The sequence below is a fragment of the Montipora foliosa genome, chromosome 7 (assembly GCF_036669935.1).
Source record: "Montipora foliosa isolate CH-2021 chromosome 7, ASM3666993v2, whole genome shotgun sequence".
NCBI lineage: Eukaryota > Metazoa > Cnidaria > Anthozoa > Scleractinia > Acroporidae > Montipora > Montipora foliosa.
In genome coordinates this window covers 24,720,771-24,735,381 of record NC_090875.1, presented here as the reverse complement: position 1 = coordinate 24,735,381, position 14,611 = coordinate 24,720,771, and the positions used below count along the sequence as shown (strand labels likewise).

At 38.5% G+C, this 14,611-nt stretch overlaps 2 protein-coding genes and 1 pseudogene across 5 annotated transcripts in view; 1 reads left to right on the top strand and 2 right to left on the bottom strand.

The window, feature by feature from the left end:
• The window catches only part of LOC138011514 (tudor domain-containing 6-like), a 36,293-nt gene extending 33,011 nt beyond the window's left edge, over positions 1 to 3,282 (bottom strand). The window contains exons 1-4 of one of the 3 annotated variants that reach the window (XM_068858554.1): positions 3,161 to 3,282; positions 2,028 to 2,150; positions 774 to 927; positions 53 to 187 (exon numbers count right to left, since the gene is read on the bottom strand). In XM_068858554.1, the coding sequence (XP_068714655.1) occupies positions 53 to 187; positions 774 to 927; positions 2,028 to 2,144 (406 nt within the window). In that variant the 5' untranslated portion in view covers positions 2,145 to 2,150; positions 3,161 to 3,282. Of the gene's footprint in view, positions 1 to 52; positions 188 to 773; positions 928 to 2,027; positions 2,192 to 3,142 lie in introns of all 3 variants that reach the window. The other 2 variants (XM_068858556.1, XM_068858555.1) reach the window with 2 other exon arrangements.
• A 32-nt stretch (positions 3,283 to 3,314) lies between these two features.
• LOC138011515 (uncharacterized) lies at positions 3,315 to 11,931 on the top strand. Of its 2 annotated transcripts, none has more exons than XM_068858557.1 (4): positions 3,315 to 3,571; positions 4,908 to 4,995; positions 7,103 to 7,459; positions 8,376 to 11,931. In XM_068858557.1, the coding sequence occupies exons 1-4, from the start codon at positions 3,545 to 3,547 to the stop codon at positions 9,851 to 9,853; spliced, it is 1,950 nt and encodes a 649-aa protein (XP_068714658.1). In that variant the 5' UTR covers positions 3,315 to 3,544; the 3' UTR covers positions 9,854 to 11,931. The 2 variants fall into 2 exon arrangements, with proteins under 2 accessions (XP_068714658.1, XP_068714659.1); XM_068858558.1 differs by having other exon boundaries at positions 3,408 to 3,571; positions 4,911 to 4,995; positions 8,376 to 10,885.
• Positions 11,932 to 13,316: 1,385 nt separating this feature from the next.
• Positions 13,317 to 14,611, bottom strand: LOC138011517 (adenosine receptor A3-like; annotated as a pseudogene).

Below are 14,611 nucleotides of genomic sequence, written 5' to 3'. Positions count from 1 at the left end.
GATTTTGTCACATTACATGGTAATGAACACATACAGAGTGTAATGCACTTACCGGTATCTCCTTTACTGTGCTCTTCTCTTCTAACCACTTTGCTATCCTCTTTTTCAAATTCATTCTGCTTGGATTTAGCAGCTTTTAGATTTTGGTTTGTTTCTTTATCAGGTTTGCTCTCAGACACTATCTCGTCTACAGGGTAATAACAAAGAAAAAACTTGAATCAAAACTGCTAAAAGCAAGATCATTTTCTTTTATTACCTACTGCATCAGCTTTTGATTGTTGGCACCATCTTGCCATGAGCACAAACTCCATAATTCCCAAGTGCTTATGAATTGGAGTATAAAATTAAACACTAAGTTGGAGGGAACGGTACATAAAAAGGCACAACAAAGATGTATAACATTATATATTTGAATAATTTTCTTCACACAAGGTATTTAAAGTGATTCTGGGGCATTCAGATTACATTTGTATTTAACTTGGAAGTGATTCATCACAGAACACTACCAGGTACATGTATCTCCGCTTATAGCAATAGTATTCTTATTTCCATGTAGTATTCACCTATAAGCAGCCAAAGAGAAACATAATGACTTTCTAGCTGTAATAGAATTTTAATAATTTTTGCGCAAGTATTTTATGACACTGTTAGTTTTCAGCGTCAATATTGTGGTATCGTCCTTGGGACTTCACAGCTTGGTAAATATATCCATGGATAGTCTTCTCCTCTTTGGTGAATAATAATTTTTGTACAATTTAAGGTAATCAACATACCCTGTGTATCTTCTTCTCCAAGAGCAGTCATTGAATCACTCATTAGCAACAGACAGTCAAGGCATTTCTCTAGTTCCTGACTTACTGAGGAATACTTTTGGAAAAATGTCTTGCGGTCTTTCTCTTTAAGGAGTTTCTTGGCAGGAGTAGATGCCTTTGAAAGAACATAACTAATCATCAAGAGGTGGTCACTAATAAAATTCATTTTATGCATACAGACTGTTCTGGAAAGTCAGAACTGAATGTGGTTGGCTTAAGGTAAGTAAGTATTGAAAGAGTTTTGCAGCCAGTCATGCCAGGGTGCCAACCATTGCAGCAAATGGAAAGTGTTATTAACAAATTTCATTACTCTTAAGGTAGCTAGCACTTTAATGTGAAACAAACCCATTTGCATAAAGATTAAGACCTTACTCTTTCAAAGCACATTGTTCATTTTTAGCAACATAAAACTATGTGGTTAATGTCAATTACCCAGACTTAAAGAGTCCTCCAAGTATTTTACAGCAAGGAGCCCTTTTTTAAGTGGGGTCAATGTAATGTAATGAACTTGCACTTGTATGGGCATGCAGACTAATAACAATAAGAAAAGCTGGAAGATGGTGTTTCTTTGTGTCTGATTGGATGGAATGTGACTTTGAAATAATACACATGTACAGCTTTGACACAATAGCAGTATGAAGTTTAATTCTTTGATATAAATGACCCCAACCACCAGTGCCATTACTTCAGTATCATAATTTATTGTTTTAATGCCAAAATATTTAATAATGGTCAGAATGATTAGTTCTGATACCAGTGTCCCTTGTGTGATCATCAGGCATCATTGTCTTTTATAGACATACTTTATGATACTGTGGCACATCTGTTGGGGTTCAAATTTTTTCCAGGTTCAAAAGTCTTTAAACCAGTTCAATTTTGAGTTTCATTGTTTCAGATTATAATAATTAATGAATTTTAGACAAAAGAAAATCAACATTTGAACTGAATGGAACATTTTTAAACCAAGAATTTAAAAATTTGAATCACAATGTATCCAGCTGTTTAACTCCTCTGGCCTGCAGCATCTTAGCTGTAAGCACAAGTCATGTCTTTGCAACCGGATTATTCAAACCAAATGTTTCATCCCCTCACATCCCCCCTGAGGCATTTCAGCAACCAGTGCTGTACCCTGCACATCCTTCACAGCTTTCAGTCTCTTATCACTAGAGAGTGACAGTATTGCACACACAATGTACATAAGTTTTACACATGTACCTCATTGACCATATCTTTAATAAACTGGCAGATATATTCAGATTGTTCCTCAACATTATTTAGTTTTTCCTGTAGTCGCTTTCTTGCATCATCCAAGGGCTTCTTCTTTGATGACATTTTCTCCTAGCAACAAACTAACTTCAGTGAAAGGCATAGACTCTTTCCTATGAAATTTAGCACAGCATAAGTATGTGAAAGGTGTGTGCTACAATCAAATGAAGGTTTTTTAGCCTTTGGGGAGTAACAAACAATATGAAACTGTAAAAAAATCAATAATTTATTGATACAAAATTTCAAAATATTTTTCCTGTGATATCTCAGCTTTTTTTTGCCAGTTTGTTTCCCCTCTACCTCCCCCCAGTAATGCATATAGCCTTGCCAGTCCCTCACTCTTGTTTATATAAATAATTTAGCATTGCTGTTTCCTGCAATAATACAGTCACAAGCACTTGTAGATGGCATGGGAAAACCCTTTAAAAAAACATAACTTTGTGTCCTGTGAAGCTCAGCTATCCAAGATATGGCTTGGCTTTAGAGAAAAGAAAGAGAATCATTAAATGATACGTGTTCTCAGTCTCTCCATCAAATTTAACCTTTTCCAAAAAATGGTAAAGAAATGTACTAAAATGCAAGCCCCACGTGTCACCCAATAATGTTTTTCTCTTTAAAATTAAAGCTATTTTTTAAATTTTTCATTGTCATCTTTGCTTAAATTGTCCCTTATCCTTAAGAAAGACAAGGAAAAAGAGGAAATTTTGAAAGTTAATTTATGCATTTGTGACAAATCAGAGATAATGCACATTAATTGGCTAAGTTCATATTACTTGGAAGAGAAACTCTTCAAAAAATAGATGATCTACCAATACCTCAAAAGAGATTTGCGAGTAGTATTAAAGCTACAAGTCCAACAAGAATGGGTGCAAATTGGGTTAATAATAATAAGAATAAGAATAATAGTAATAAAACGCTAATTAGGGAAAAACGGTATGTGTGCAACTCGCCCTCTACTGGCCAGAAAATGTTGTCAAAAATTAAGGCGAAGTTATGATAATTGAAATATTACGGAAACAATTTATCAGTAAAATGATGACTAAAGGGTTGCAACCAAAGCTTACCCGTCCCAAAAGACTCACTTTTTAGCCAATGAACAATGCGAAACGTGCAGTATGACTCATTTTCAATAGAATATTAAAGACCAAATATGCGAACACGCGACATGTGACTTCCCGCGGTAAATTCAATTCCTGCATGCATCACTTAGCATCCTGGCCTTGGTGAAAAGGGGTCACTGAGCAATATGGGAAGGGTTGGAAGCTATCGTTTTCCTTCGCCACCCTGGGTGATTGGTCTTCTTGCTGTGTTTCTCATAAATATGCTTTAAATTCTCTAGACTCGACCTCTCTACTTTTCCAACATTTGTCTGGACTGTTTTCTGTCAGTTTTGTGTGGCGATTGTGTTGTATTTTGCGAGGAATCGACCTTCAGCAGTGTAGATCAGGAGGGAACTCTTGTCCAAAATGGAGGACAGTCGGGAAGCAAACGAGGTATTGTGGCTTTTGTATTTGTATTCATTATCTCCTTTATCGCTTTATTGATGTGCGATCGAAATTTTCCTCACAGCGCTAAATAAAATTATGAAATATCTGGCGAAACCAAGGAGATTCGTTGTAGCCTTTTAGGAGCCATTGTACTTGATCATGATGCTTTGTAAACATCAATATCATATTACTGTAGCAAATAAATTTCCGGATGTGGTTGATCTTGAATATCGGGCCATTCATGGTAGTGTAGGTTGTGTTCTTAAAACGATACCCTAAAAATAGAAGACAGATGGCCGGTTATTCTGAGATATTGTTTAATAAATGTCTTTCCTTTTGGAGGAGACTACGATTTTAATGAAATTCACTCAGGATTTGATAACAGAGGGAAAACCAAAATACCTGGAGAAAAATTTAGGAGCAGAGAAGACAAGCAACAAACACAAGTTGCCCAGGTGTTACTCAAATTCTGGGAATTTAGGCCAGGACACATTGCGCCATAGCACCAGCTATGCTATTCAAGAAATGACTTCAATAAGCAACTGTATAAAATTATGTGAGTTATGGTTTTTTATGTCAAATTTAAACCCAATCTACACGAGCAGTTTTTACGTGACAATTTTATCTGTACATGTACATATACATTTATTTGATCAATTATTGATCATGTAGATACATGTAGCAGAACAAATAATAATATTTGCAGATAAGTGGGTCACCAATGCCTTTGGAGGGCAGAGATAAAGTAGAAACAAGGCAAGGTTGCCTGGTTGCTCTCCAATGGCACTTGCTAAGAGGCAGATATTCACCATGTTTTATGTGATGAGTCGTCTACACAAGCAATTTTTTGTATATGACAACTTTTATTTGTCACGCAAAAGCTAACTCGCCAGCTTTTCAGCAAATACATTTGTCACCTAAAAATTGGCAAAATTTCCTCATCTACACAACCAAGTTAAAATAGTGGTTAAAAAGGTTGCTTGACCAAATAAAAATTGTCGCACAAAAGTTGTCACGTGAAAATTTCTCTTGTAAACAGGGCTTTTATGATAAAAATGACCTTTATTATATTTTAAGTGTCAAGTTCTTTAGCCCTGGGACACTATTAATTTTATTGTGCTTGTTGTTCAAATTTTTCCTTGATGTAAAATTTTTCAAACCAGTTCAACTTTGATTTTTCTTTGTCTATTTTTGAGTCATCCTCATAATCTGAAACAAAGGAAAATGAAAATTGAATTGGTTTTAAAAAGTTTGAACCAGGAAATAAGTTGAACCACAACATACACGGTACATAAAAATCAATTTACATGTAACTGAAATAAATCAAATGTTGGTTTTTGAGGAGAAAGATAAAGTGTATTACCCTTGCAAAAACCTCGCAGAGCAGAGTAAAGGGTCTCCAGCAGAACCAGGAAACATGCAATCTTCAGGTAAACTTTTAAATTTGAATGTTATCCTTTTTTTTCCTGCTGAACCTAAAACTTAACCCAAATAAAATTAATGGGGTGCTGGGGGTGCCGTTGCCCACAGACAATGCCAAAATCTAGTGGTATTTTGACCTTGCTAACTACATTATATTTTGAAAAATCCTGCTCAACCTGAGTGATGATTGCAAGCACTAAAAGGTCTTACATTCAATGACGTTGAGTGGCTTGTACCCTCACACACATGATGAAAATATGAAGTTCATCAAGAAATTAGCGATCATAGTGCCAGTTCTGAGATAATTAACACTATTATTCTATGGAATCGAGGTGAATACACGTAGTGGCCGAAAATTTACGGAGCCGCGAAACGGGGAGGTAAATATTCTGCTGCTATTCACCAAGATTGAAAAGAACAATATTTTTTTTAATATAATATTATACACACACAAAGTGATCTCAACATTTGCAGAAGTAAACCTTTGAAAGTTGATTTAATTGACATCTTAATTCACGTGTGGAAAACTTGCAGTGCAAAGCATGCACAAGAGTGTTTACGGAAGCTTCAGACATGGCAGATCTAAATAGCCCCTTCGTTAAAATCCTCGTCACAAACTAGCAAAATGATCATTATTTTGCAATCTTAAGTCAGCTTGTTAAAACATTTTCACTGTCAACAGCGGCTCTAAGAGGTGAGCATTGCTTTGTTATAATACGACCCATCTTGATTTCTTGCAGCCATGTACAGAACTTACTTTTACCTTTCTTTAATTCCTTTATCTCCATTTCCTCAATTTTGGTACCAAATTCAATTTGCTGGAAAAACCAGTGTACAAAATAGAATTACTCAGAGTGAAACATATACATGTAATTTGTTACAGTGTAGCATGAAGATTGTTTAATTTTTAGGATTAATTATTTGGAAAAATGAAGGCAAAGACTGGTTGGCAAAAATATGAAGTCTTCTCTTACCTTTGAAAACTTTCAGGCCAAATTGTGGCCCTCTTTGTATTCTCTTGTACAGCATCATCTTGTATTCTCAATATTTTCGATTCAGAAATGCTAGCGAAATGTGAGTTCACGTCGGCCATTAATTTTTCTTTTTGTTTTGGATCATACCTTGTTGACTCTTTTCATACAATGGCCATGTTGAGTCCCAAGGGACTAGAAACTTTTGTTTTTTTGCATCGTATACCTCGTTTCCAAACACATTAACTTGAGGCTCAGCCTATGAAATCTACATGTATTGTCTCTGGCCAACATCTGCCCCTGTGTGATAAGGGTCCATTGACTCCATAGGGAGTGAATAATGCTCAATTACTCCGAGATAGCGAACCAATCAGATTGCTTGAAACGCAAAGATTACTGAGTGAGTATGTATTAATTATTATTATTCCGTTAAAGAGCTAATCATGCGCACAATGTGACAGCTCTGACACAGGTCTAGCACCAATTGCTATTAAAATGAACAGCCCATATTGCATTTGTGTGTTTGTGTACATTGTGTATCAGTTTTGTGCATTGAAAACCACATGATTGGATTGACTGAAGAATTTATGTCTTCAGTTCAGTAGTACACAAGGAGCTTTACCATGCTTGGTCTCCCTCACATCAAAACTTTGTGGGAGCCATTGCTGATGACTGTGTGCCCTTTCATAGCTGTGTTCTCTTAGCACTCACTGTACATGACTTGTATTTTGAAAGACAACACTGAAATTATTCCTGTTTAATTAAACACAGGCATTGTTCGAATTGGCATGTCTCCGGCAAGGCCTTGCACATTGAATTCCCTTCTGCCTGGGTGCAGAAAATGATCAAGTGCCAGGGTTTTGGCTTGGTGGGTGGATGTTTGAGTTTGAATTGACTGCTGCACAGCTCATAGCAGCACCATTGATAAGAAAATATGGTAACCCATCTGTGTGAGGAAATTTGGTTTTGGTCACTGTACGACGGGATGTCCACCCCTCCATGTATGCCAATGTGAAACTGCATCTTTGCAGTATGTCGGTAATTACTTCAAAAGTTACATGCACACGTACATCATACATGAATTGAATCCTAGGACAGGACTCCAAACAGTACTTGAATCATCTAAAATTTTATTCTTCTTTAGATGACGAACAAGATGTTCACTACTGTGGTCGATGCAAACTATCATTCACTGATCTCTCAGATTACTTCATGCACAAAGCAAACAAAGCCTGTCGTGATACAAACAAAAGCACTTTAAAAGAGGTTGTTGAAAAGCTTCCTATCAGTTTGAACGACAAGTTTCCAGAGATATCAAAAGAACAACGCTGTGAAGGCGCAGATGGTTCTTCAGCTGACAACTGTAAGATAACAAAAGATGATGTGGTAACTGTTGAGAATACAGCATCATTGGCAAAGAGAGTGGAGGTCCAATTCCTTGACCCACTGCTTGACATTGAACCAACTGAGGTTCTTAATTCCACAGATGGAGAGAAATCCAGTGAGTTGATTAATTACATGTATGAAAAATAATTAATTCAAAGCCATTGCTTTTTGTCCATAACATAATCATGCACTTTACAGATACATGTGTACAGGGGCGGATCCAGGATTTTGAAATGGGGGGTGAATCAATCAGAGAAATCAGAGAAATCAAATACTATTTCAATATTTTAGGGATAAGAAAAAAAAAAAAAAAAAGAAAGAAGGGGGGCTCAGAAAAAGGGGGGGGTGAAAATTCACCCATTTCACCTCCCCTGGATCCGCGCCTGGTGTATCTCTCCCAGCAGTTTTACTTTCAGAATTTTTTCTGCTATCATTGTTTTAGTTGTATCCAGGGGGTTTTATGGTGGGTCAAGGAAAACCCTAAAAAGACTTATTGATAAATACAACTGGTTACATCTTCAAATATTGGGGAGCTTATGGAACAAATACATTGAGGGCTGTGGGGACATACATTTAAACATGTACATGTTATCATAATACTTATGTATTGTAATTATGTGTGGTCTCGGTACATTTTGGCAATGAACCCAAGCCTTTCTTTTTTAATATGGTGCAATAACTGTCCAGGAATTACATACAGCATATTAGTTTGAACAGGGTAATAGTTTGAACAGTTATTTGCAAATTCATCTCCCCAAGGTTATTTCACATTGATGCTTAGCAGAAGACAGGGCGCCGGAAAGACATGCACAAAAGTGTAAAACGCACATGCTAAACGTGCAAATCGATCCATTGTTCCCTCTTTTCACAGCAGAATGGTTGTGGTCAGCATTTGTCATTGTCACTGTCCTTTGCTCTTTTTTGCCTGCATTGCTTTGTTAGCCCTGACAATAAAAGAAAAAATTAATGATGAAATATGAAAAGCCACCTCCCAGGATTAAAAGCTAATAAATCAACACCTCTATTAACAGGTAAACCACCAAAGAGACACAAGAGAAAAAATTCACATCCCAAAACCACAAGAAAGCGAAAATCTTCATCATCCACAACATCTCCTGGGACAGAGAAAATAAAGGAAGCAGGGGACAAAAAAACAACTAAAACAAGCGATGGATCTGTTTCTGTCCACATTCCAGAATCCCAACTGGTTCATTTGAATTCCACCTCATCAACATCATCTTCTTCACCTGCTGGTGTTGTTGTGCGCAAACAAGGTGCCACCAGTGTCTTTGTCCCCATATACCTCAACCAGTCATCCAAGGTGTACAAGTGTCAGCGGTGTCCTGCTGTTTTTAAAACTCTTGATGAGAAAGAAGATCATTGCAAGCTCCATAAAAAGGATTTCAAATGCACTTTGTGCTCGAAGAGTTTCTTCACCATAAGTGGCTTTGAACAGCATCGGTTGGTGGAGTCTCATTCTCATCTATGTGATGAATGCGGAAAAGTTTTCACCAGCACTGTGCAGTTGAAGAAACATAAGACCACTCACTCAACAGACAGGCCTTTTGCTTGTGATCAATGTGCTAAAACTTTTTGTTCTGCCGCGAATCTCAGGTCTCATACACGGACAGTGCATGCCACTGAGAAGCGCCACAAGTGTCCTGAATGCGGAAAAGCGTTTGCCCGAAAGGATAAAATGAAGAGGCATTCCTTAATCCATTACCCTGATACACGACCAACCTTCCTGTGCCCTTTTCGCAGTCACACTGGGTGCATGAAGACCTTTTATCGTGAGGACAAACTAAAGCGTCACCTTTTCACACATTCAAAGGATAAACCATTTAAATGTGATCAGTGTAACAAGGGATATGCACGACGGGATAACTTAAACGACCACATGCGCATTCACACTGGGAATTACACCCACATTTGTGAAATTTGTAAGAAAGGTTTCCTTGGACCACACAAACTGAAAAAACACATGAAATCTGTACACAAGCAGATTGAACCCAATGTAGAATCATTTGTTACTTCACGTGAGCATCCGCCAACCATGGTTCCGTTGGATTCCCACAGTCTTCCTCTCGTGACAGCTTGCGAATCCACATTACAGTCTAACACTGTTGCCACGCAGTCCTTGGGTGAGGAGGACCCTGAGGCCTTGTCACCTGGTGTGCCCTTAGAAGATGATGCTGAAGCATTTGATATTTCGGTGTCCGAGAGTGAAGCTGAGGGAATGTCAGGGGACGAAGAGCACCAAGTCAACAAGGCTGGACCAACACCAATTACCTCACAGCCAGCTACATCCCAAGCACATGATTCTGCTACCGTACCACACATGGTGGCATCTCATGGTCCAGTGCCTCGCACTCGACCAGTGCCAAGAGCCAGCGCAGCCCCTCACACATTTATGCCACCACCTTTGCCAATTGGTCTTCATGCCTCTGCAGAGATGATGGCATTTAGTCAGGAGCTCTTTAATATAGTTTGTCATCAAAAGATTGGATGACTTGATCAGAACTGTACTAAAATATGGCCAAGAACTATTTACAAGTACATTATAATAATCCCAAAAAAAGCAATATTGTGGAGCCAAAAAAAAGAAACATTATTATGTCTTTTAATCCAGACTTTATGACTTGGGACTGTGCACACTTGACCCCAACTACATTTTAGTATGGTAGAGTATTTTATGGTTTCTTGCAGTTGCTACTAGTATTCCAAGGCACAAGGTGTCGGTTGTTCAAAAGGTGAACCACCTCCGTGTGACTTGCTCACCCGCTATCCACCGGATAAACACTAACAAACCCGATTTAGTTATCAAGTGGATAGCACTATCCAACCTTCAAACAACTGGGCAAGGTCTCTTGTACCAATTACAGCTGTCAAAAAAATAAGAAGAATATTTCTTCCGCTTTCCAGATGAACCTACCTGGAGTGCTCAAGCCGTGGTCTCTGACATTAAACATTATTATTCTTATGGTATAAATAATTATTATTTTGAAAGTCCTATTGAAAGGGAAAATTTTTAATACTTTGACTAGAATATGATTGATACCTATTTGACTAAAATTTAGGCAAATGCAATGAAAATCATGAGTTGAGGGTTCTGGTTCTGTTGACATGGCAAGGTAATAGAGGTTTCCAATTGAGTGTTGTAAAAGAAATACCAAAGTAATCACTTCGACCAATCACAACAGGTGCTAACAGCGCAATGAACCAATCCAAATGCATACAGCCAATTCCGTGTGACGTGCTCAAAGCGCTTGAAAAATGGCGCGTTCAAATTGCAATTGGTTTTTCTTTTCATTGGTTAATAAATTGGCGCGAGATTTTTAAACCAATCACCAAGCGTAGCAATTTCAATCGCGTAGTAATTACTTTCATCGGTCATTTGTGGAATAATTTTGTATGATGTGGCCATCAGAGTTTCCATTGATGCTTTTAATCATTCGCTATCCTTTGTTTTTCGCCTCGTGAAAACTAGACCAAACCCGCTTACCTAGCACACGAGTTCTGCTAATTGGGAATAGTAAAAATAAAATTCAAATAAAGCAGATCAAGTCAGTTAATTAGTTTTTTTTTTATGTGAAGAGAAGGGAAAAAACCTCCAAAGAAGGCAAAGAACAAACATCATTGACCCACGTGGCACTAAGTTGCAATGCTCTGACCGCGGTACCAACTCTGCTCCCCTAATACATAGACAAGTTGTTCAAAGAAGGGTTAATTTACCTGTAGGTTTAAGGATCAGTGATACCTATTTGTGTAGTGTGCACATGAACCTATATTTTAATCAAATTTAGTCCTGAGCGGAATGAGCAAATTCTGTTTTCAACAATTCATCTCGGGCTGTCTTAAGGCACTGTTACACTGTGAAATATTTCGTACAACTTGTCTCGCAATGTTTTGGCGACATTATGACGGGACAAGTAGTACGAAACATTCAAAATCGTTGCGAGACAAATTGCAAGATCCGTTGCCGAAAGTAGAATTAAGTTCTCTTTTCGTGCAACTTTTCTCGCAACGATTTTGTTCGTTGCAGGGTATTTTACACTGTGAAATGTTTTGTGCAACTTGTCCCGCCACAATGTCACCAAAACATTGCGAGACAAGTTGCACGAAACATTTCACAGTGTAGCAGCGCCTTCAGACGTTTGTCAGCTTTTTCTACAAGACTGGTTCTTACTTATATTAGGCATTCTGGATGCAACGTTCTCGTTGAAGCAATAATTACTTGATTTTAAAATCATTTTAAATAAATCTAGACACTGGGTTTATGTTATACCTAACCTACCCTAACCCCTTTTTATGACTGGACTGGAAGGAAGGCAAATCTCTAACAATTTTATTTTATTTTATTTTATTTTATTTTATTCAATGAAAGGGATGGATACCACAGGTTATCCCCGTCGAGGATATCCTCCCCCAGCCGGATGTAAACCGGAGTACCCGGAGGAAAACCCTTTATCTTATTGTCCGAATAGGTCCATATATTTTTAATGTAAGAAAACAGAAATAAGTATTAGTAAGTGCAAATTAGATACGAAGCTATGCGAAAAAGTTAAGAAAACACTGATTGAACAATACAGAAAAAAAAAAAGAGTGGATTTATCCTTTCTCTCCTTCCTCATTCTCAGACCTCTTGAAGTCTTTGGGAAATCCTCGCCCAGCCACTCCTATTCATATCAATATGGTTGCATTGAACACCATCCTTTCGTGGCGGAACATTCTTTGACGTTGAATATTGCGTTAAAAAACAAATCGAATGTGGTTCAAATTTGTTGTGGACTCACGAGGCGCGTTTTGACCTCTGTGACGTTAATAAGAGTACAGAATGTGATTCAGCGTTGAACCACATTCGAATTGTTAAATTTATTTTTATCACCTAAGTGTGCATTAACCACATAATCTCAAATTTGGATATTTCACCTCGTTGGTATGTACAAACGTGCAAAACGCACGTGGAAAGCCTTTTAATTGGGCTAGTCTGAAATGTTTCCTTTACCTCTAGTGCGGCGCGAGCTTGCCTTAAGGCTCAGTAATACGGGCAACATTTTCGTGTAACTTGACGCGCAACAATGTTGCGTTGCTAGTTGAGATGGTTTGTTGCGCTTGTTACCACCTTCTTGCGCAACAAATTTTCATGTCGCAGAAAAGTAAAAGCGACGTCTACTTTTTTCAACAAAATGATTTGTTGCGCAAGAAGAACAAACCATCTCAACTTAGGTGCAACGCAACATTGTTGCTGGACAAGTTGCACGAAAAATGTTGCCCGTATTACTGAGCCTTTAAGCCTTGCCTTAACGGAAAGTGTTTGGCGATCAAACAACATCAAACATTGGTGACCAAACATTTTCACCGTTTGGCACCTTGTTTGCTGCTGTTTGATCGTGTTTGATAAAATTTGAAAGCCATCAAACATTCGATCAAACGACTTTAAAAATTTCCTTTGTTCCCGAGTTTGATGGGCGAATGTTGTTCGTTTGGCCAGCCGTATCAAACATGTTTGGCGTGTGCATCTCAGTCGCTTACATCCGCGTGGTTTTTACGTATTTGTGACCGATAGTTCTTTGCTTGTGGAGTGTGATTTGAGTTTGATCAAACATGTTTTTACCGTTTGGCCCCTCACTTCAACATCAGCATTTTTGGTCACCAAACAATGTTGTGATGTTGTTTAAACGCCAAACATTTCCTGTTTGTCCAGGCCCTAAACCATTTCATGAATTTGTTCTCTTGTTTGATGGGCGACGCTTTGTTCGTTTGATCAAACATATTTGGCGCGCGCAGGCGTACCACGCTTGCTCAGCCACTTGTATCCACGTGTTGTTTACGTATTTCTGACCCATATGTTTGTTCTGAGTTAGATCAAACATGTTTTAACCGTTTGATCTTGATGTTTGTTGTTGCTAAGTCGCCTAACATTTTTCACTTGGACAGGCCTTCAATTAATGCGCTCGGTTCCCGGCCCGTAATGGGATCGGAGAAAAGGGTGAAACATTCTCTTCAGCTGACTTTCAGTTCTCATGTTTGATCTGGTTTCGTAGAACTTGGGCGCACACGTCCTGGGCTGAAATATCACATCGCAGTTGGTGTCTTTTGGCCAAACTAGCTAAACCAATGAGGACTTCATAAGGGAGGTTCGAGATAACTCTGAGTTGACTTGCTTTGATATTTTTCGTCTCAGGAAAGCAGCTTTGGCGAAAGTCAGGCTTTCCTAGGATGTACAAACACGGATTGATGAAGGAGTTACACATTCGCAACGAGTAGAGTAGATATATCGCAACATCGCTCAGATTAAGCTGGAAAAATTCAGCATGAAGGATTGATTCAACGCGCAACAAAGAGAATGGTACCCAACAGACAAGAAAAACCAGTAGCATAAATAAAAAGAGTGCTGCAACTTTCCATTCGCGTGTTCTGCATCTCTGTGTCTCTTGCCATCCGGGCGTGTTGTATTTCTGAATGTTCTTGGTCTGTCTGAGAACTTCGTAAAAGATATGCGCATACGAAAAGCCATAAACACAACAGGAATACCAATAAATGCCACTAAGCGAAAGATGTCGTAGATAACAAAGTTCCTTCCGGTTTCCATATCGTAGTCATCTCGGGCATCTTGGGTGAGATCAATCCACGCTAGCTGAATTAGTGCCATGAAGACGGAGACAAACCATATCAAAGCTATAACGAACCAACCTCGTCGCTTAGTAACCCAATTCTCGTAATGCAACGCGAAAATAATGCAGATATAACGGTCGATTGTCATCACCAATATATGCAACAGAGTGGACACGGAGGTAAAAATGATCACAATCATGTCAGCTATACAGAAGCCTGTTTTACGTGTGATGTTACAGGACAGATAAAGAGGAATTGAAATGACTCCAGTACAGAGATCGGACATGGCCAGACTGGCCAAGATAAAGTTTGTCACCGTTTGCAGATTTTGCCTCTTAACGACCAATACAATGACCCAAGAATTTAAGGCAATAATCAAAATGGCGATGATAATTGGCGGTACTTCGGCCTGCGCCCTAAAAATTGGCGCGTAATCCTCATCTTCTTTGTGCGAGCCTGTTGCTGTCGGAACCGAAGCGTTTGAGCTGTTTGATAGGTTCATTGTCGCCATCATATCACTCTCCAGTAGTCACTTAAGGCAAACTGCAAAAGCAATACAGGATAATTTCCTTTCAGTAACAACCTGAAAAGAAATGAAGGCGCAAACTGCGAGCTCAACTTTTAGGTTTAAACTGTGACGCACTCAAGGCCA